We start from the raw sequence: 21,905 nt of genomic DNA on the forward strand, positions 1-21,905 counted from the left end.
TTGAGTTTAATTTGCTAGTATTTTATAGAAGTTGTTGTATCTCTGTTCATTGGGAATATTGCTGTGTAATTTTCTTGTAATGACTTAAGTGGCTTTTCTGTTAGGGCATTGCTAACCTCATTAAATGTTTAGAAAACTGCTATCTATGGCACTCAAGCTAAGTGTGTTCCAGGCCATTCTGGGCTATGTAACAATTCTCTGTCTCAAAACAAATAAACAAAAGATCTCAAAAGTTGATATTTAATAACAAACATTAAATATCTGGTAGAACTTAGCAATGAAACTTTGATGGCAGACCTTTTATTACTGATGCAATATCTTTACTTGGTATTGTTTTGTGTAGATTCTCTGTTTTTCCTTATTTAGTCTCGGTGAGCTGATTTTTTTTTTAAAATCATCCATCTCTTCTAGGTTACCCAATTTGTAGTTTCATGGTTAGTTGTTTTTTTTTTTTGTATTTCCACAGTATTACTATTAGTTGTGTCAGATTATTAGTATTAGTAGCAGCAGCAGCAGTATATGATGTGTGTGTTGGAGCACTCCTGTGAAAGAGCTTTCATTTGGAGGTCAGAGGACAACTTCCACCTTTATGTCACTTCCTGAAATCTAACTCAGGCTTAAGCGCCATTACTCACTGAGAAGCCTCACTGGCCAGTTTTATGTTTCCTCATCCTTTTTGAATTTGCTTGAATTTCCTTTTGTTTCTTCATAATTCTGAAAGGTTTGTTGATTTTATCTTCTCAAAGACTCAAACTTTAACATAATCTTTCACTCGTTTTTCTAAATATCTGTTTTATTTATGTCTTAGTCCTAGTTGTTTCCTCTGTCTTAGTTTTTCTTGGTTTGTTCTGATTTTCATTTCTTGAACCACAAAACAAGCTTGTCTTTTTGAGAGCTTTCCTCTTTGTTGTTGATGTGGTTTATTGCTGTGAACTTCCCTCTCAGGACTGCTTTGGCTCCGTCTGGTCATTTTGCCTTAATGGATTCCCATGTTTGCTTCAAGATATTTTGGCTTCTTCTTTTACCCATTATTTCAATAGTATTATGTTTAATTTTTACATACCTGTGAGTTTTCTAAGACTGCTTCTGTGACTCATTTCTATGAAATACCATTGTGAACAGAAAAAAAAAATCTTAAATTTTTTTACTTGTTTTATGTCCTACATAGACTCTGTTCAAAATAATGTTTTGTGTGCATTTGAGAATACTTATTCTGTTGCTTTTGAACATATGACATTAAACATATTAGGTCAATTTGGACTGAAATATAGTCCAAGTCCAAGTTTTGTTGTTTTGTTATGTTTTATGTTAAGATTTTTCGTGTGTGTGTGTGTGTGTGTGTGTGTGTGTGTGTGTGTGTATAAAATGTGTATGTTCCCACAGAGTCTCAAAGAATGTGTTAGATTCTGGAGTTACAGGCAGTTTTGAGTCAAGCCATTGTGGGTGTAGGAACTATACGGTCCTAAGGAAGAGCAGCAAGTGCTTTTAACAGCGGAGTAATCTCTCTAGCCCTCCTATTTCTTCTTTTCTAACTTGATTTGTCTGGAACTTGCCAAGGTTGAATGAGGGTCATGACATCTCCTGTTATTATTGTATTGTGGCTATCTCTCCCTCTAATCTTTGATGCTTTGTTTATTTCTTTGATCTAATATTTATAATTGATAATTATTTGGTTTGGTTTTGTTGAGACAATAATTTACTATGTAGCCCATACTAGTCTTGAATTCACGTTATAGGTACATGGCAGCTTTACAGTTCTTATAACCTCTTGAGAATTAACATCATTTTATGTTTAACTATTTCTCTTGCAGTCTAAGCTGCTAGAAGTATAGGTGCCTTTGCTTTGTTTAGGTCTCCTTTTGCTTAGAACATCTTTCCCCATGTCTTTATTTCAGTCTTTTGATGGTGATGTATAAGCATGGCTATGATTGTATACCCACTGTGTGAACCTTCTGTGATGACCTGAGCAAGTATTTTCTTAATACTGAATAGTTAGGATATTTTCAATGCTCTACTCTTATAAATAACAACATGAAGGATGTCTAAATTACCTACATTATTTTCTCAAGCTAGGTTTCCAGACTTTGAACTATTTAGATAAAAGGATATAAACATTTCACAGCATTGATCCTGTCTCACACATGACATTTTATGCTGAGCAACCATTATAGTACAGTTGGCAATATCTCCTTTACTGCGGAAATAGTAAAACCTGAATTTCCCCTATAGTCCTTCCTGTAGTGGTCTAGGAAACAATTTTCTACTATAAATTTACTGGTAACACTTTATGCATATTTTTCCTCTTTGGAAATCTGTTCATTTTTATTCCCCAAGTCATTTCTAATATATCAATCAGGAATTTTATCTGTCATCTCTCTTCATTCTTTTATTTAAACATTTTCCACTCTAGATTAACCCTCTTTAGACCTTTTGTGATAGATTTGGCTACCTAAGCAAATTATAAAACCTCTGCTGTTCTTTATAAGCAACCAGAAGCATTCATTTATCCTGCAATAGGTATTATCATGTCCAAGTTAATGTCGCAAGAATGTAATGTAAGAAGGGCTAGATGAAAAATTAAATTTAAATGATTCATAGGCTTCACACAGCGGAAGAAAAGACATTTTCTAAGTAGTTTATCTGAAAAGGGCATCAAGATAAACATCCATCTAGTTCTATGTGCAAGCATGCAGTTGATCCATTGTCACTTGTCTTTACACTTAGGGTTTCTTTTGGCCGGTTGGAGCTCATCCAAGCGCTGGCTCTCCAGTAACTGCAGCAGCCATTGCTGAGGTACCATCAGTATCTCTCTTAAGAAATTTACAGTGAGAATTTAAAACCACAGAATCACTGGCAGTCAGAGCTAAGAACTGCCATATTTGTCAGTCAAAATATTGTTTTCTAAGGTAGAGAAGATTCAGGGTAAGGGTGAAATTGGAAGATAAAGCTCCCAAATGGGATATTAGAGCACTGAAACAAAGGGTAAACTACATAGTTCAAAGCAAACCTGATGAGACAATTCTTTATTACATATTTAGTTTATTCTTATCAAACATACTAAGTGGCATTAACATGAGGTTCCTTGAAATTAATAGAGGGAAAAAATGTTTGGACATAGCATAGCTGTTCTGTGGGATGAAGAATCAGCAACGAGTGATTTTTTTTTTTCCAACTCCTGTAAGATACAAGTTATGGCACAGAGCACTTAGAATTCAAAGGCAAATAAAAGAGAATAGGTGGCTCCTTATCTCAGAGAATATTCAACTGGTAGACAGTGTATACATAGGATAAATAACTACAGCATAAAGAAGTGTCCTGAAGGAGTTGTGTACCATACACAGTGAACTCACAAAGACAAGTATCTCCTTCCTTCTGCAAACTGAAGTTCAGTATTAGTTTACAACTGCAATCCAGTTAGTCTTTTGTGGGTTGTATAAAGATAAGTTTTTATAAGATAGTAAAAGAAAAATATTATCAGTCTCTGAAACTTCAATGTAAAAGAAGCCCTCTGCTTACACAGCTCAGGGCAAAACACAAGACGCTTCCATTCTTGTCCCATTGTTTGCTTCAGTTTTTGTTTTTCCTTCCTCACAGTCTCCTTCATGAAACTGTCTTTCACATATGGAGAAAGGCGTGAGGATCATCATTCTTGTCTAGTTCTGTACCAGGGCCTTTTTGCTAGGAGAGCTTTGAGTGCTGGTGTCAGTTCTTAGTAAACAGATCACTCCTTTATTAGTTTCACTGAATTCCCAGAGTATGCTAACAAGATTAGCTTTATTCGAGGGTAAAGCCAAACAGTTGTGCTGGTTCCTATTCTCTGCCACACTTACACATTTGCAGATACATTTGTTACTGTGTTTGCCTCATTCCTGGATATGTAGCTTCATGGACAGCATACTAAAAATATTTCAGGTTTTCTTTTTAGAACAGTGAGATATTTTCTTCATCTTGCTGATGTCGATCTGAAAAAGGCAAATGTTAAAAGCAATGAATCAATAATTAATCAGTCAATCAATCACAAGGCCTACTAGGTTGCAAACACTGCATGCCAGTGTGAAGGGTGCAGGTACTTGCCTTCACTGCCATTTTATCAGAGACAATGAAGGAAGCTTCTTAGTGGCCATGGAATGATACGACATCTGAAGCATCTGGTCAGGGATTAGGAAGTTGTAGACAAAGGTAGCACTCACTTGGGCATGTCTTTAGTCACAGCACTGTGTGGGTGCTAGGTCCTGTCATGTGAGGAAAACTAAGACATGAGCCTGCCTTGAGGAGTACAGAATATAAATTGATTCCTAATGTTTTCAGAATTTATAAGTAAGAAGCATTATTATCTCAGGCTAATACTCATTTATCCTTGTATTGTGTTCCTGATTCCCTTGTAGGTATTGAGAGTGCCAAAGTGAACACCGCAGATGATCACTTGGATTTAATAGAGCTTAGATTTTAGTTAGGGATGATGGAAACAGAATAGGGATAAAGCATTAAACAAGAGAGTAAATATGTATCACATAACAAGATGAACCATGACCAAAAACAATGCAGGTAGAAAGAGTAGGAATTTAAAATCCTCACTGAAAAGGTGATTCTGAGTGGCAATTTAGAGGACTATAAAGATTAAAATTAGACAGATGCTTATTACAGCTGTTTGTTGAACATTTGCTACATGTGAGGTATGTTTGTAAACATTCTGGCTATATGTTAATTCTAATGAAATTATATAAAAGAAGTATGTATGTTACTCCCTTCTCAGTAAGGTGCCCAAGATGTTTTTCAATCTCAGTCTAAAAACCTATTCACACACCATTACAGTGATTTTTAATTCAGAGCAAAATCATTTGGACAAGTGGTAGACTTTTCCAAGACAACAAGTTTTGATAATTTAAAGCACATATCTTAGGTAAAACTATTAGTTGGCAGACATACATCCACAAGGAGCTTGCTTTCCTGAGTCCAGTAGAGTGTCTTTTCTATTTCTGTATGGCCAAGAGTGGATAGATGGGTCCTCAAAAAGGATGAGAATTGAAGATTTAGTTGTCACAAAGGTTAACTATTAATTTTTAAATTTATTTATATTATTTGTAAAATTAAGACATTTATACTTTTGCTCCAATCTGATCTGTCACAATTATAAACTAAATCTTTAAATGAAAGTCTGTAGTGGTGTATTTTTAAAACAGCTCCAGTCAAAGATGGAAAAAACTTGGATAAACTCTTAGAAGGGTGCTCATTACAAAGAGAATAAGAAGCTTTAAGTTTTATGCTCTGTCATGATTTACTAAAGGTCAGGATGATGTATGTGTGTATTTAAGATAATATACCCATTATATATATATATATATATATATATATATATATATATATATATGATTCTGCTGTGTAGCCCAGGCCAGCCTTGAACTCACAGACCTCCTGTCTCAGCCAGCTGAATATTTGTGTTACGAAAACACACACACCTGGCTTCAATAACATTTAATATGGCAGATATTCTGAACTAGCTTCTTTACCATTGTTCACGTGATAGATGCTTCAGCTACTGTATTAAATACTATCAAGTTCTCACTGTTAAAAAGGGAGCTTTTGATTAAAGAAGTGATCTCTCCTGTAAAATACTGTAAATGTAGTCCTCAAATCTCTTTCCTTTTACAGGTACTCCAATTATGAATTTATTAGTGATAACTCTATTTCTTGGTCAGCTGGACTACACAATCGATACACAGAAAATTCACTTCGGGGTGTGATCCTGGACATACACTTTCTCTCCCAGGCTGACTTCCTAGTGTGTACTTTCTCATCCCAGGTATGTGGTAGCATGTTTTAATGGCCAGTACTCGCTGTCCTGCTGAGCAGGACAATTATTTGTGTGCTTTTAGTGTTAGCATGATTCTGGTATAATTTTTTTATACTTAGAAGTGATGTCTTTTCTAAAACAGTGAAGAGAGCTCATAGAAAAGCTGTTTGAGTACATTGAATTTTGTTTGCAGCAATGGTTGAATACATCTCCACTGAAGCTAGTTAGTGAAGTCCTTTAAAGTACTTGGTTGTTCATAGCATCTAACAGAAACAGCAAGTTATTAAATTTGCTTCATACTTTTTCTGATTCTGCAAACAGCTAATATGTAACAAGAATCCATCCATTTCAGTTCATCAGTGATACTGTGTGAAACTTAAGATCCCGCCTTTTACCTCGCTTGCTTTATAGTAAAGAAGTAAATGCAAGTCTTTTCTAAGTCCTTTTACATTCCTGTGAAGCAGGAAGGCATATATTAAATTTAAATAATTCAATTAAAAAATTTAAATACTTCAATATCGCAATAACTCCTTGACTTTGATTTTTGCATGTAGCATATGAGTTTGGTGTGTATTTACGTTTTTTAGGTATATAATATCTAGTGTGAATTTTATTCTTCCCCCATTTGTCCTCTTATTACTGGTTAGCTTATTTATATAGCTATTGGGTGACTATGCTGAGAGTAACACAGTGTATAAGAGGACTTAAAAAGAGTTTAAAATATGGGATTTTCCCTCATTCAGAATCAAAATATAACTAGAGGACAATTATCAAAAATTACAAATAGGTGTAAAATAAGTATGCTTAAATACGGAGAACATCATGGTAAAGAAAATACGTAAGAGAAATCACAGTTTCTATAGGAGTACATTTCAGAAAGAATAAAGAAATGGACCATAGTTTTTACACTATGACAATCAACAACAGTAGGTTGTTGATAAGATTTTCAGAAGATGCTTATCCATGCAAAGGCTATAGTTTCTTCATCATAAAATAAGAATATAACTCGTTATATTAAAACAGCTATACAAACAGGAATCGCACAGCAGGAATCCTAATCTCAACACAAAATCTCCTTAGCCTTCAAATCACCGTGAAGGGATCTAACAATGATATTTAACGGGATGAGGGTCTTACCTTCAAGAAGCATGTTTTCCTTTATTGTAGAAGGAGGTCAGGTTTATGTCTACTTGACTCCATTTCTATTTCTGAGAATCTAGCTACCAGATAATACAGACTCTTGGGAATATATATGTATGTACATATTCATACATGCATGTGATAAAAACTAACCAAAAAGGAGGCCATGAATTTGAAAGAGAGCAAGGAGGAAGAGTATGTGGGAGAACTAGGAGGAGGAAAGGGAAGGGAGAAAGGATGTAATTATAATCTCAAAAATAAAAGGAAAGAGTTAAGAAGCATCATTTTAGACCAGTGAGATGGCTCACTAGGTAAATATACTTGCTGCCAACTTTGGTAACTTAACTTCAAAATTCAATCTCAGGGCATGCATGCATGAATTCATTCATAAATGAAATATAAAATTTATTTTTTTAAAGGAGTCATTTTTCCTGAGCCACTGCCTTCCCTGTAGGCCTAAATTTTAGACCTATCCAAAGTCTATTCCTCTAGTCCGCTGTTTCTAAACCTAGGCACTGCTGGCATTTGGAGCAGATAATATTTTGTTATGAGGAACTATACTATGTATTTAGGATGTTTAGCAGCATACTTGGCCAGTAGTTCCCTCAACACAAGTTGTGAAAATCAAAAATGTTCCTGAATTTTGCCAAATGCCCCTAGCAAAGCTTCCTTGGTTGAAAACCACTGTTCCAATTATAAGTTCTAAAATTAAATAAAAACATGTATGTCTCATTTACATGGATGTACTCAGTGTGCTTGCTTTCTTCTAGCTCTTCTTAAGAATCTTTTTATGCCATTCTGGGATGAAAGTAATCCTTTTCTTTTTCCTTTTAAATGTGTCCTAAATTCTAGGCTCTGGGTGACATGACAGACATGGAGTAGCCAGTCATTGCTTGAATATCTACTGTGTTGAGATGGAGGGCTGCCAGCTATAGCATAGGCTGTGATTGCCTTCCTCAGCTTGTGTTAGTAATGCTAATTTATTTGTGCAAGTGTTGGGCAAATACTCAGCTTTTGAAGTAAACAAAAATAAGGCTGTAGAGATAGCTCAGCAGTTAAGAACATTTACTGCTGTTGCAGAGGACCCAAGTTTGTTTCCAGCACTGACACGGTGGTTCACAACCTTCTGTAATTACAGCTCCAGGGATCCAACACCCTCTTCTGGCAGGCACCAGGCATATACATGGTGCAAACAAAGCAATCATAAACATCGAGTAAAATAATAAATATTACTAATTTAAAGTTTACTGCATTTTCTAATGAGAAATTTATACTCTTAAAAATAAAAAGAAATTTTGGTCTTATAACTCTAATTTTGACCTAGAAATCAATGCCACTACCACTTCGTGATAACAGAATTTTGCCTAGGACAGAGGAGAATGACACAGTGCCTTGATGTTGTTTTATGTGTAATATTAATCACTGAAGTGAATTCAGACCCTGGATCCAAAGAAGCAGAAAGATTGGTTGTAAATGGATTTTTAAAAATTATTTATTTATTTGTTTGTTTATTTATTTGTTTATTTTTCTCCAAATATTTCTAAACACTATTGACAAAAACTCACCCATAGTAAATTGTTTTGTTTACTTGTTTTCAAGTCAGGGTTTCTCTGTGTAGCCCTAGCCGTGCAGAATTTACTCTGTAGACCAGACTGACCTTGTACGCAGAGGTCTACCTGCCTCTGAATGCTGGGATTAAAGGCCTGTTCCACCACCACTGGGCTCACACAAAGTAATTTATACCAAATAAATCTAAAACAATATTTTATAACCCAAAGTAGACTTGAATAACTCAAATATTTTGTTAGGGTTCAGAATAGACGTTTTAACAATGAAAATGCATTATGATAATGTATATAGAGTAGCAGCTTGTCAAATGTGATCACTTCCATTAACTCATGTCTTATTTGACAGTTAACAGCTATAGTATTCAAGAATTAATTATACATTTGGTTATAAATATGCACTCCCACTTATACCTTAGGACTTTTTTGACAAATATTTTCTAATAAATCTTAGAAAATGTTTTCTAATTATAGCTTAATGAAGTTGGCTACTGGGATTGTTAAGGTTTCCTTGTCAAAAGCCAAAACTGGAATTGCCTGAAAAGTACTCCAGAAATGTTGTACCATCACAAAAAGAGCAAATGAAAAGGCTGCTCACGAGTTCAGAATGCCAAGCCATTAACTTCACAGAGAACAACAATGAAGAAACATGAGCTCTGCAGACGGACTATCTAGACCAGCTCTGACCATTTGGCTGTTTGGCTTGAACAGATCACGTACTCAGCTATTTGTTCTGTGTTTCCTTTTACATTTAAAAATAGTAATGATGATGATGTTGCCTAGTGCATAGTTTTTGTGAGAACTAAAGACTTGCTTCATGAGGAGCAACAATAGTGCTCAGCAGTGTGTTAAACACATTAGTTAAAATATAGAATAAGCATGTGAAGAGTTATATGAATGTCATTGCTTATTGTAGACAGTTTTCAATATACAATTTTTAGTATTAGTTTTGGCAGCTGTTTTTCACACGACTACATTTCAAACTGTATGACCTCAGATTTTAAAAGGAACATGAAACAAGTGATTCAAGAACTCCATTGCCTCTGCTTGTAGTCATGAGAAATGCTTAGGGCCCGCACAGTCACTGTGGGGACAGGCACAACAGTTCTTCACAATGAAACATAATTGGTAACATTCAATGTATTAATTTCCCTGTACCACATGGGTTCTATTTTATTTAGCTTATTGAAAGAGAACATTGCCATATGATGTGATTGTCTTAGAGTTTCTGTTGCTGTGATCATTTGTGGTATATCTACACAATGGAATATTACTCAGCAGTAAAAAACAAGGAAATCATGAACTTTGCAGTTAAATGGTGGGAACTGGAAAAGACCAGCCTGAGTGAGTTATCCCAGAAGCAAAAAGACACATAGGTTATATACTCGCTCATAAGTGGATATTAAACATGTAATATAGGATACACCTACTAAAGTCTGCACACCTAAAGAAACTAATCAGCAAGGAGGACTCTGGCTAAATGCTCAAACCCCATACAGAAAGGCAAAGAGAATGGACATCAGAAGAAGGGAACAGTACAGGAGCATGCCACAAAGGGCCTCTAAAAGGCTCTATCCTACAGGGTATCAAAGCAGATGCTAAGACTTATGGCCAACTATTGGGCAGAGTGTAGGAAATTTCATGAGAGAAGTGGGAGATAGTAAGACGTGGAGACTAGGAGCTCCACAAGGAGACCAACAGAATCAAAAAAATCTGGACACAGGGGTCTTTTCTAAGACTGATACTCCAACCAAAGACCATTGATGGAGATAACCTAGAACCCCTGAACAGATGTTGCCCATGGTAGTTCAGTGTCCAAGTGGGTTCCATAGAAATGGGAATAGGAACTGTCTCTGACATGAACTGATTGGCCTACTCTTTGATCACCTCCCCCTGAGGGGGAGCAGCCTTACCAGGCCACAGAGGAAGACAATGCAGCCAGTCCTGATGAGACCTGATAGACTAGGATCAGAAGGAAGGAAAGAAAGACCTCCCCTATAAGTGGACTTGGGGAGGGGTATGTGTGGAGAAAGGGGAGGGAGGGTGGGGTTGGGAGGGGAGGAGGGAGGGAGCCACAGGGGGATACAAAGTGAATAAAGTATAATTAATAAAAATTAAAATTAAAAAAATCCAAAAAAAAGAAGTTAATAAAATTGTTCACAAAAGGTCAGATAGCAACTATTTCCTTTTTTATAGGTTATATGTCTTCTTGAAATTCACAAGTCATATTTTAATACAAGAGCAGCCATTGAATAAATAAAGCAACAAATCTGGTACATTCCACCATGACACTATTAACTAAAACAGGTAGCTAACTGGATTTTGACCACAGTTGTAGTTTTTCTGATCCTTACAATGGTTAAAATTATAGAGATTGCTTATCACTTATAGAGCCCATCTATTTTGCCTAGCTTTAACATCAGAATTTCTTTTCATTCTATAAATTGATCAGAAATTAATACACAATTAAGTAAATTAATTTTTCTATAAGATTAAAATTAAGTTAAGACTGACATTTGTAACTACTGAATTTTACAGTTAACTTTTAATAAAATTTAAAATTCTATGGAACTTTTAAAAAGAACACCATGGCAAAACAAACAAACAAACAAAAAACTTGGAAGAAAAGATTTCTTACATTTCTAAGTCACACACCATCCCTGAGATATTTCATGGCGGGAACTCGGGTTAGGAACCTGGAAGCAGAAACCGAAGGAGAGGCCATGGGAAAGTGCTGTTCGCTTCCATGCTCCCCTTGGTTTGCTCTACCTGCTTTCGCATGCCATTTAGGACCACCCGGCTAGGGGGAGCAATGCCCCTGGCAGACTGGAAATGCCCTGCAGACCTGCCTACAGGCCAATCTTAAGGGACAGTTAATCTCGGTTATGTCTAGGTGTATGTCAGGTTGACAGAACCAGCCAGGATGGTGACGTTTCAGACCCAAGTTCCTCGTTATTGAAGAATGAGTGATAAGTAGTATTACTGTGGTTAGTGCAAGTAAATTCTAGACATACTGACTCATGAGTGCTGTGGCATCTTTTGTGTCATTTTTGTTCTGGTTTGAAGTGCTAGGGCTTGAACCCAGGACCTCATGCATGGAAAGCAAGCCTGTACCTCTAAGCTGTCCTACCAGCCTGTGACATGACACCTTAACCCATATTCTTCCTAAGGTTTTAGAAATACCCCTCTGTTTCTAGGGTTTATATTAATTCTTTTAAAAGATCTGGGGGATTATCCCTTTTTTAAATAAAAAGATTTAGAAGCCAGAAATACAGATTGACTCCCTGCTTTCCTCACCATGTGCACTTACCTTTTCATACGCTTTCTTCAGCACTGTTGAGCATAGCCAAGTTTGTCCTAAAACTTTCCAATAGAAAAGAACAGTACTCAATAGTTAGTTATTAGGAAAGAGTCAGTATTAGCATTTTCCAAGATTACCAGCTGAGTTAGCAAAACTACCAATCACATAGTAGACAGGTCTACTGAACAGTCATCCTATTGTTTGTTAGTGGAAAACACCATGCACAAACCGTCTACTTCATCGCTTGCATTTATATTTGCTGAGGCAAGTAAATTATAATTGAAGAAATGAGGGTAGCTGGCAGCTCGTTGGTAGACAAATGAAATATCAAAAAGATTTTTTAAAACTCATATCCCGTCAAGTTGTAGAACCAGTTTTTACTATTCTAGACTCTGATTTACCAAAGCAATTGTAGGTGCATGAAGACCTTAATTGGGGCTGGAAGACCTTAAATGGCTCAGCAGATAAGAGCACTTGCTGCCCTTCCAGAGGACCCAAGTTTAATTCCCAGCACCCACATAGTGGCTCACAAACATCTGTACCTCCAATTCCAAGGGATCCAATGACTTCTTCTGGCCTCCATGGCACCAAGCATACAGTGCACAAATATACATGCAGGCAAACACCCAAACCCATAAAATGTAATGCTCTTTTGTAAGAAATTCGTTATGACTTTGAAAATAAACTTAGTGAATCTTAAAAATAAAAGGACCTTAATGCTGTTGAAGTTTACTTTGTTTAATGAGCAGCATTTCGCTCAGTAATTTGAGTAGTTTTTCCCATGATACCTCCCTTTATAACTTACTAAAAACAGTCTCATGGCATTCTTTAATTCCAAATCTACACAAAACATGAAAAGCCCAGAGGACAAGTTTGAGAATAGCATTCACTTTTGGGGTAGGGATTTCCATTGAGGTGTAGTTTGTGAAGCAGCAGTGAATACCTTCCTGGAGTAGCAAAGGGGGAAAACATGGGATAAAAGATGTGACCCCTGTGCCTGCTTCCCAGCATAGAGGACATGAAATCTGCTTGAGTGAGCCTAGCTACTGCTCACCTTTGGTGCTGGGTGCTGTCTGTGCAGCTTGTATTTGGACATTCATACAGTGCAGCAAAAACTGGTTTTATTCTCTCATGGTATAGCGAAACTCAGTAATCTAAAGGAAAGGTGCACAGATTTCCCAGTATCCCCCACTAAACTAAAAACAACTTTCAAATTCTCCTACTAGGAAAGCCTCTGTCTGTGTAATTCAACAAAGACAAGGTCCCATCTGCCGTGAGGAAGCTTGGAAGCCCATCTACTCTAAGGGTTGTATTCAGACTAATGGATACTTACCTTTTAAATATTTTTTTAAAGTGCCATAACTGTGTTATATCCTTTAACAGGAATTTTTGCTGTTAATCATCACTGTGTGCTTAATGCTTAATAATGTGCTAGAAAGTGATGAAGTGATGGCACAGAAGGAAGTAAAATAGGCTGTATACAGCTGTGTTGTTTGCAAACCATCGCCCCTCTCAGTCAGTACCAACTCTGAGTTCAATATTGCCATCAGCTGCAAGCTTTCATTACCTACCACATGATTTGAATTTTTAAAGTCCAGAGGAATCCTAATGTAATTGAATGCAAACATCAACATTAATGATCCTCCTAGCCCTTAGCAGTAAATTGCCCAGGATTGAGATTTAAAAAAAAAAAACCAAAACAAAACAAACAAAAAAAAAACATTATTTATTCAGAATGTTGTATATGGACCTTAATCTTTAAATATCACTCGTGGGCTTGAACATCCATTACTGGAGCACCACTTATTCAACAAATAATTACTGAACACCTACTATGTGCCATCTATAGTTCCAATTTCTTATGCAAAAGCAGTTTCATATGTGCTTGAGAGCACATACTCTAGAACCATAAAGAATTCTAATTGTTGCTGTGGTATTTACTATCTGCTTTTGTATTTTTTAAATAAAGTCAGAAACGCTTTCTGTGGCTTAGTTTCTTCATCTGATATATGAGTGAAAACAGTACTTAGAGGTTTGATGTGACAGAGAAAGGAGTTTGTATGTGGAGGTCACTATGAGACTGTGCTGGACCACAGTTAGTGCTCAGTAAGCTCAGCTGCTACCATTCTGGCCATTATTATAAGATAAAGGACCACACCTACAGCATCATGGTGATTGAAGTTACCCAAATTCACATTTGTCCAGAAATCTCTCAATATTGGCCCAACTTGGTATCTGAAATTTATTCCTTTGGTTTAGGAAAATTCAGATGTACTCACAAAGGCTAACAAATAATAACTATTTGTACCAAAACATAAACTAATTATTAAAAATTTCAAAAAAAAAAGAAAGCAAAACAGTAGAAAACAGAGAAGTGTTATTCTTATGAGAGCAATGCATTAAAAATTGAAGAGGGAGAATCGTATGTGGGTAACTGCTAAGGTAGAGATTGGAGTTGTCTTGAAAATAACACAAGTCTTGCATTTCTGGCTAAGAAAGAGTGGGAGGAAGGACCCTGAAAAGAAGACTCAGGTTTCCCCAGAACTGTCTTAGCTCTTAGGTTGTGTCTTTCTGATGCAACAGAATGAATATAAAGTGTAAGATTTATAAGACATGCTATGTTAAAAAAATATATGTATGACAGTTACCAGTATATGCAGGCTGTCTGGGTTCAAACTTGAACAGTGTACCAGGGGCATATGCTTTTAGTTGCCTTTGCCCTCTGTAAGATGAACACTAGAATCTTATGGGGATAGTGAGAGGATTATATCAAATACTGCCTCACATCAGTATTTGGCAACAAACGCTTAACAAACATTAGCTTCTTCCATGTTATTTTGCTATTGGTGGAGCTTTGTTATTTTAATTACAGTTATGTGTCTCAACAGTGAGAGTATATTCTGAGAAATGTGTCATTAGGCATTTTTGTCATTGTCAAAATATGACAGACAATGAACTAAGATGGCTACAGAGTTTTGAGGATGTAATCTTATGAGACCACCATTCTGTATTTAGTCTGTCATTGACGATACTGGTTTCTTTACAGAGTTCCAACTTAGTTTTGATTTCTCCTCATAGAACTTTGGCTGCATCTGAAGTTTAAAAGTTCCAGATTGGTTTTATTCTCATTTATTATAGTTTTTCTTTCTACCATTGATCCTAAGTGAATCGTGGTGGTCCCAAGATTCACTTAGTTTCTTGACAATGTTAATTTGAATCTTGAAATGATAATTTGAAGCCGAGATGCCTGAATCCTGGCATGAGAAATAAGAAATGGGGCCTGGTGGTGTGGTGGCAGTGGTGGCGGCAGCAGCAGTGGAGCACACTTTTAATCCCAGCTCTTGGGAGGCAGAAGCAGGAAGCTCTCTGGGAGTTCAAAGCCAGCCTGGTCTAACCAACCAAATTCTAGGACAGCCAGATCTAAATAGAGAAGCCCTGTCTTGAAAAACCGAACTAAACCAAACAAACAAAGAAGAAAGAAAGATAGGAAGACTCAAAGTCTAAGGTCACCCTTAGCTACATAAAGAGTCTGAGGTAGCCCTTATCTCAAAAAGAAACAAAAGGTGTTGTCTTGATTCTTTTTGTCAATAGTTGAGATTACAGCACCGAAACTTAGGTCAGTTTCATTTAATCACTTTGTACTTTAATTCCTGGGTTGGGGGCAGGGGTGTCTAGCTTTAGTTTCATTTGCCAGTTGCATCTAGCATTTGAGAACTGCTCAAGTTCCTAAAAATTAAGATTCTCTAGGAAGTTGAGGTGAGGGTTAAGCTAGTCATCTCATTTGGTCATAAATGTTAGAAGGTGAGCATCTCAGAATAAGATATAGCTCAGGTTAGAGTGCTTGCCTTTGCACAAGGCCCTGGGTTCAATGCCCAGCATCACTGAGATAAAGAGAACATCATCATTCAGTTCTTGATCTCCACGAATGCCTTGGTTTGGAAACATCTGCTGAACCATTCTAAAGTGCCATTAGCAGATTAACAGCTATGAATAGTAGTTTCATTTTTAAGTAGTTGCAAAATGTTGGCATAAGGACAATGAAAATTCATTATCTGAGATAACCAAACTAGGGCTGTGGAGAAATTTGACCTGAATTGAGTTCTCAGCCAGAATGTAAAAACAAAAAGTGTTCTAGGCAAAATGATAATTCTCTGCTGTCATCACCTAGCTTGGGAAGAGTTCTGAAACCCATTTTACTTTCTAGTGACTCTGTTAATTGCCAGAGTGTTACCCTTCTGTGAAGGTGGCTTAGCTTTATCACCAAGCATATTAAATCAGGAAATGAAATTCAGGGTATAGGATTTTACCTGCTAGAGAGGGTATTCTTTAACAGAAAAAAAAAAAAAATAAGTCACTTTAAAACAACACTAATTGGGTAGATACATCTTCTTTAAAGACCAGCCCAGCTCATATCAGTGTAAGCTTGTTGTGTGTACACAGCACATTTTAGAGCTCTTTAGGAATAGCTGATATGTTTAAACATACTTGCTTATTGATCATCAGTAAATACATAAATCTCTATTGAGAAGAGTTCTGAGAAAACATTATGGTTAAAAGTGGATACAGGGAGCTGGAGAGATGGCTTAGCTGTTAAGAATGTTCCCTGTGCTTCTAGAGTTCATTGAACCAGAGTTCAATGCCATGTGGGGCAGTTCACAGCCTCCTATAATTCCAGCTCAAGGGATCTGATAGCCTTCTGGGCTCCATAAGCATTTGCACATGCATACACATGCACACAGCGAAAAATATGCACACATATATAAGTAGAAACGAAAATAAAGTCTTAACAGTTTAACTTTTAAAAAGGAGAGGATAAAAGGATGAGAGCAGCAGCATTTTTGTTATTTGAGGTGCTAATCCCAAACCTTAAATTCTCCAGATAGAAACTATCTTGCTCATTTGTGTATCACTAGTTCCCAACTTGGAAGACCTCATAGCTCTTCATAATTTTTATTAAAAATTAATTGATTTAGATGCTAGTGCTAGACAGCACAAAAAGGAGCTAAGAGAACTCAAACATAAGCTCCATTTGTGAGGGTAGCTGCAGGATTTACTACAGACATACCTATCTTTTTCTATATTAATCCAGCATCAGATTTATAGGGGATGCCATGAGAAGGTATAACTTCTGGTAACATAAAACTCAGAAAATGAAAATGTTAAGTAATACAGGGGGCCACCTATGTTTCAATAATGCATCTTATAACTTATAAAATCATCCTTACATCTATGTCTCATAGCATAAAATATAACACCTTGAGTATGCATCATTGCACAAAATATAACAGATTAAGTCCACATACACTTATGCTGTTATCAAAATCATCCTATAATATATAGTCTATAGTCGAATTCATGGGTCAAACACCTGTGTGTGTCACAAGCCTCTGATAACATTTTTTTAATTTAGGATATTTTTCTTGTCAGCTCATTTCCCATTTTCTTTTTTTTTTTTTTTTTTTCAATGCAGTTTATTCAGGAACCTTGAACAATCATCTGACCCTGGGGAAAGCCAGCCCACATCTATCTATCTATCTATCTATCTATCTATCTATCTATCTATCTATCATCTATCATCTATCTTTTTCTTTGTCTATCATAATCTATGATACACACATATATTTCTTGGTTTTTGTATTCTATGAATAATCCCTCTGATGAATTGCAATATTTTCGTGGGTTCTGCGAAGAGAGATAATCAGATTAACTCCAAAGAGGAACCCCTGAACGTGGCTGCCATGATTATTGCACACTGTTTCAGAGTTTCTACTTGACATCTAGCTAAATGAGAAAACTATACCTAACACTTCTTAGAATATTTTTAGTCCCACCCAAAGCATTTTCTTTGTAATTTCCTCCCCCCAAATTTCACAGAATTGAATTTTCAAGATGATCGCAGTTTCGCTGCATTGCTGAAGATGCGCTGAATATGCAGCTGGCACATCTGCACCTCCTGTTTCCATGAACACAATTTCAGTATCTTGTCTAAAAAAAAGGAAGAGATTTTTCTTCCACTTAACATCAGTCATGTTCTACTTCCTGCATTAAGAGTAGTTCAGTGCACCACCGAATGTGTATCTCATTTTTTTCCCCCACTTAACTATGCGAGATGCTAGCATCATGGATGTTAACCCAAACATCAGACAACGAGCCAACTCTAAGTACTAGACGCTCAGCACTGAACTCCTCCTGCCTTGCATTTCAGCTGCTCTGCTGGTATCTCCATGGCTCACGCTTAAAAACAGAATCACTGCCAACCATTCTTTCTTCCTCATTTTTTTGAGATAATTTTTAAAGAGGCACTTTTAGGTTCCCAGAAAAAAAAAAAATTGAGAAGGAGCAAAACTGATGTTTACCCCTAACCTTTGCATTCTTAAACACAGCATTTTCTCCACTATTAACATACAGACTGGACATATTTCATGTATGTTTTTTTAAGAATATATATGCCCCTTTCCAAGTCCACTGATAGGGGGGCAGGGTGGAAATGAGGGAGGGAGGGTGGGATTGGGAGGAAATGAGGGAATGGGATACAGCTGGGAAACAGAGTTAATAAAATGTAACAGATAAGAAAAAAAATAAAATTAAAAAAAAAAACTAAACTGATTTCACAGTGTAAGAAAAAAAGAATATGTGTGTATATATATTATTTGTGTATGTAGCAACAATTGATTTAAAAAGTCATAGATTAAAAATTGAGCAAGGAGAAAAAAAATTAATTGATTTATATTCTTAAACAACATTGCATAGTATATTTATAGGCCCTGCTGTGTCTGTCTGTCTGTTTCTGAAAGTATGAAGAATAACTCTCTTTTCAGCCCTGGAGCCCTTCTTTGGCTCAGGATTGCTTTGTAGTAGTGTTTTTACATTGTGGACTAACGTACCCATTTTTTTCCTCTTTTCCAAGGTCTGTCGGGTTGCTTATGAAATCATGCAGACCCTGCATCCTGATGCCTCTGCAAACTTCCACTCTTTAGATGACATCTACTATTTTGGAGGCCAAAATGCTCACAACCAGATTGCCATTTATCCCCACCAACCTCGAACTGAAGAGGAAATCCCAATGGAACCTGGAGATATCATTGGTGTGGCTGGAAACCACTGGGATGGTTATTCTAAAGGAATCAACAGAAAACTTGGGAAAACAGGCCTGTACCCCTCCTACAAAGTCCGAGAGAAGATAGAAACAGTCAGGTACCCCACATATCCTGAAGCTGACAACTAGAGATCAAGTGTAAGAGATTAACAACAGAACTCAGTTCAGACCATCTCGGCCAAGCAGAAGACCCAGACTAACACGTGGTTCAATAACAGACACGCTCCACACTAAGAACGAGTGGGAACCCTCAGATGCTGCACTGGCGGAAGTCTTTATGAAGGGCTGCGGTGCCCTCATGCCCATGCACAGTACAATAAAACACTCACACATAACATGCAAATGGATCATTTTCTACTTTGCCCCTCTAAATATTATGTCCCCATAAAACAAACACTGCCGCGTTGTGTAATTTAAGTGACACAGACATTTTGTGTGAGACTTCAAACATGGTGCCTATATCTGAGAAAGCTTCATGACTTACTGAGAAGATGTGAAGAGCCCCGCTCTGCCGGGAAATTGGTTCTTAGCCAGTGGTGGTGGTGTGGCCACTGAATTCACTCCAGTCAACAGGCTCAGAATGAGAATGGATGTTTTTCCTTTATATGGTTGTCTGGATTTTTTTTTTACGTAATTTCATCAGTTCAGTTTATCCACCTCACCATTAATAAATGAAGGATACATCAATAAAGTAAAATGAAATATTCACTCTCCATTAGAAAATTTTGTAAAACAATGCCATGAACAAATTCTTTAGTACTCAATGTTTCTGGACATTCTCTTTGATAACAAAAATAAATAAGTTTCAAAAAGGAATTTTGTAAAGTTTCTGGAATTTTGATCTCTGGATGATACAGTTATAGGCCTTATAGTAGTAATATGGTAAAAATGAGTTTATAGCTTCTAAGATTTTTTTGTACTTTTGTCCTACTTTTTTCTATTTCTGATAGAGTAATCACATTTTAACTAAAGGAAGCATTGGTCCCCTCTAATACTAGTAACTGGCTTTAGTTGGTGCATATTATGAAGTTGCTAAGCACATGCTTTGGGGGTCTTCATTCTCTTATTTTGTGTATTGTTGATTTGCTTTGATCAAATGAAACAGTCATTCTCTTGCTTCCAGGAGAACTAATGCTTACATCTGTAAAACTAACCATGGCAGGTTTGTTTGATAATCTCTCTTGCTATGGCATCTGTCACTTTTTGTCACTTGTATTGTTTCATCCAGGTACATGCCCTTCCTGCCATGTCCTACTTTCGAGGACACAAGGAATCTGAGGGGTTAGAAGCTGATGGTGTTTCTGAAGTATATATCTCATACTACATAGAACCTTGTGAACAAAGTGGAGGGGACCAGGATGAGATCCAAAATAAACCTAGAATTACCCCTTCTAAATTTCTTTCTAGGGATCACTGCAGATGAGTCTCTCTAAACTTTCACAGCAGACAACTGAACTGGATTGGAAGTGGTACTAGGAATAGATCAGGATTGTGATTTGTACAAAAAAACAACAAGTGAATGTAGTCAAAGAATAGGTCCTCAAGCGTGGGGTAGCACTGGTGACAGCTGAAGACAAGAGAAGTTTTAAAGTCTATTTCCTTTCTGCCTTGGAAGAGCTCCTGCATGTTGCTTTAAGAGAAAATGCTGCCAGGAACTAATAAGTATAAATTTTCCTTTAAAAATCCCCTAGAGCTTGTATCCAGCATAAATTAAGGTGCAATAGCCAGGTTTGCAAATTCACCAATCTCTAAGCCTCACATCTCTTCTGTAAAAATCTACTGAATCTATTGTATACTCTCCTGGCAGCAGAAAGGATGTATCAGGTAGTGGACTATGGCCAAAGGGAACAGATGTATTTTTCCTTGAGTAAGAGAGTTCTGCTCTCAACAGAGAAGAGGGTCCTCTATTTTTCCTATGCACTGACTCTATACAGAGATTGTATTCTCTAAACAATGATGCAATAACTCTAGGAGAGTTATAGATAAGGTAATTTGTGGATCTTAGACATAGTAAAGCTGGACACTCTGTATTCATGTCCATTTAAACTCAACTTTCCCAAGAGTTTTACAAATCAGTATCACTACACTTGATGATCATGTAAAACTATGGCAGTCTAGACAGACCTTGTAGCCTTTAAAAAGCAATCATTTGACGACTCTGGCCATGGGCTACTTGATGTTTTAGGAAGAGTTCAGACCTCCTGTTGACCTCCTACCATGAAGAACTTTGTCATCAGTAACTGTTCTCAGCAACCTCTCCTCCCTAATCACTGTCCTTTAGAGGCTATTGTTTCCTAACTGCCTGTGTGGGTAGAGAAAGGCCATTTACAAAAGCATGTTGATTCATAACCCAGCTGGATATGAGAGCATCTATGGAGGCGGGAATGTGTATCACTCTGTACCCAAAGCACAAATATTTTAGGCTGTGGGTGTGGTCAGCAACTTGAAAAATGGTGAGCAGGCTTTGTGTCCCTGGTATTTCCCTAGAGGATGACAGCCACTAAGAATTTCTGGCAAAGTTAAGGAAGTGGGGCAAAGGCAAAGGATCAGTGTGTGTGTTTCCCATCTAGAGCACCTGTGAGTACAGACCATATCCTTGAATCTCTAAGAGTCTCTAAGATCTCTAAGAGAAAGCCTACAGTTCTCACTTAAATGGGGCTTCTGGTTTTAAATGGTGAGTGTACAAAAGTTCTTTAGAATTTTATTTTCTTCATTTATAGAATAAATTATTCAGGGTTTGCAAATTGTCCAGTTGGATTCCACATGTCTAAATGAAGCAGTAATGGTTTGGCATCAGTTGATTGTTGTTCCAAAGGTTATAATGTGACCACATCTTTGTCTTCCTAGGCAAACAAGATCTGCTTGCTTACTGTGTACAATCTTCAGGTTTTTAAATTGCAACAGATAAATATTTAAAACCATGAAATACATAAAATAGTGAAATGACTGAGTAAAATGTGACTGGACAGTTAATAACCTCTGGACTAGACTGAGAAAGTTCTTTTCTAGCTG

General features: G+C 36.8%; 1 protein-coding gene across 11 annotated transcripts in view; it reads left to right on the forward strand.

Annotated features, from left to right (window-relative positions):
- Positions 1–19,709, forward strand: part of Fut8 (fucosyltransferase 8) — a 216,266-nt gene extending 196,557 nt beyond the window's left edge. For all 11 annotated transcript variants that reach the window (XM_060387709.1, XM_060387711.1, XM_060387710.1 and 8 more), the window contains 2 exons: positions 5,650–5,800; positions 18,705–19,709. In XM_060387709.1, the coding sequence (XP_060243692.1) occupies positions 5,650–5,800; positions 18,705–19,022 (469 nt within the window). In that variant the 3' untranslated portion in view covers positions 19,023–19,709. The remainder of the gene's footprint in view (positions 1–5,649; positions 5,801–18,704) is intronic.
- Positions 19,710–21,905: the final 2,196 nt, after the last annotated feature.

Source organism: Meriones unguiculatus, chromosome 7 (assembly GCF_030254825.1).
Source record: "Meriones unguiculatus strain TT.TT164.6M chromosome 7, Bangor_MerUng_6.1, whole genome shotgun sequence".
Lineage (NCBI taxonomy): Eukaryota > Metazoa > Chordata > Mammalia > Rodentia > Muridae > Meriones > Meriones unguiculatus.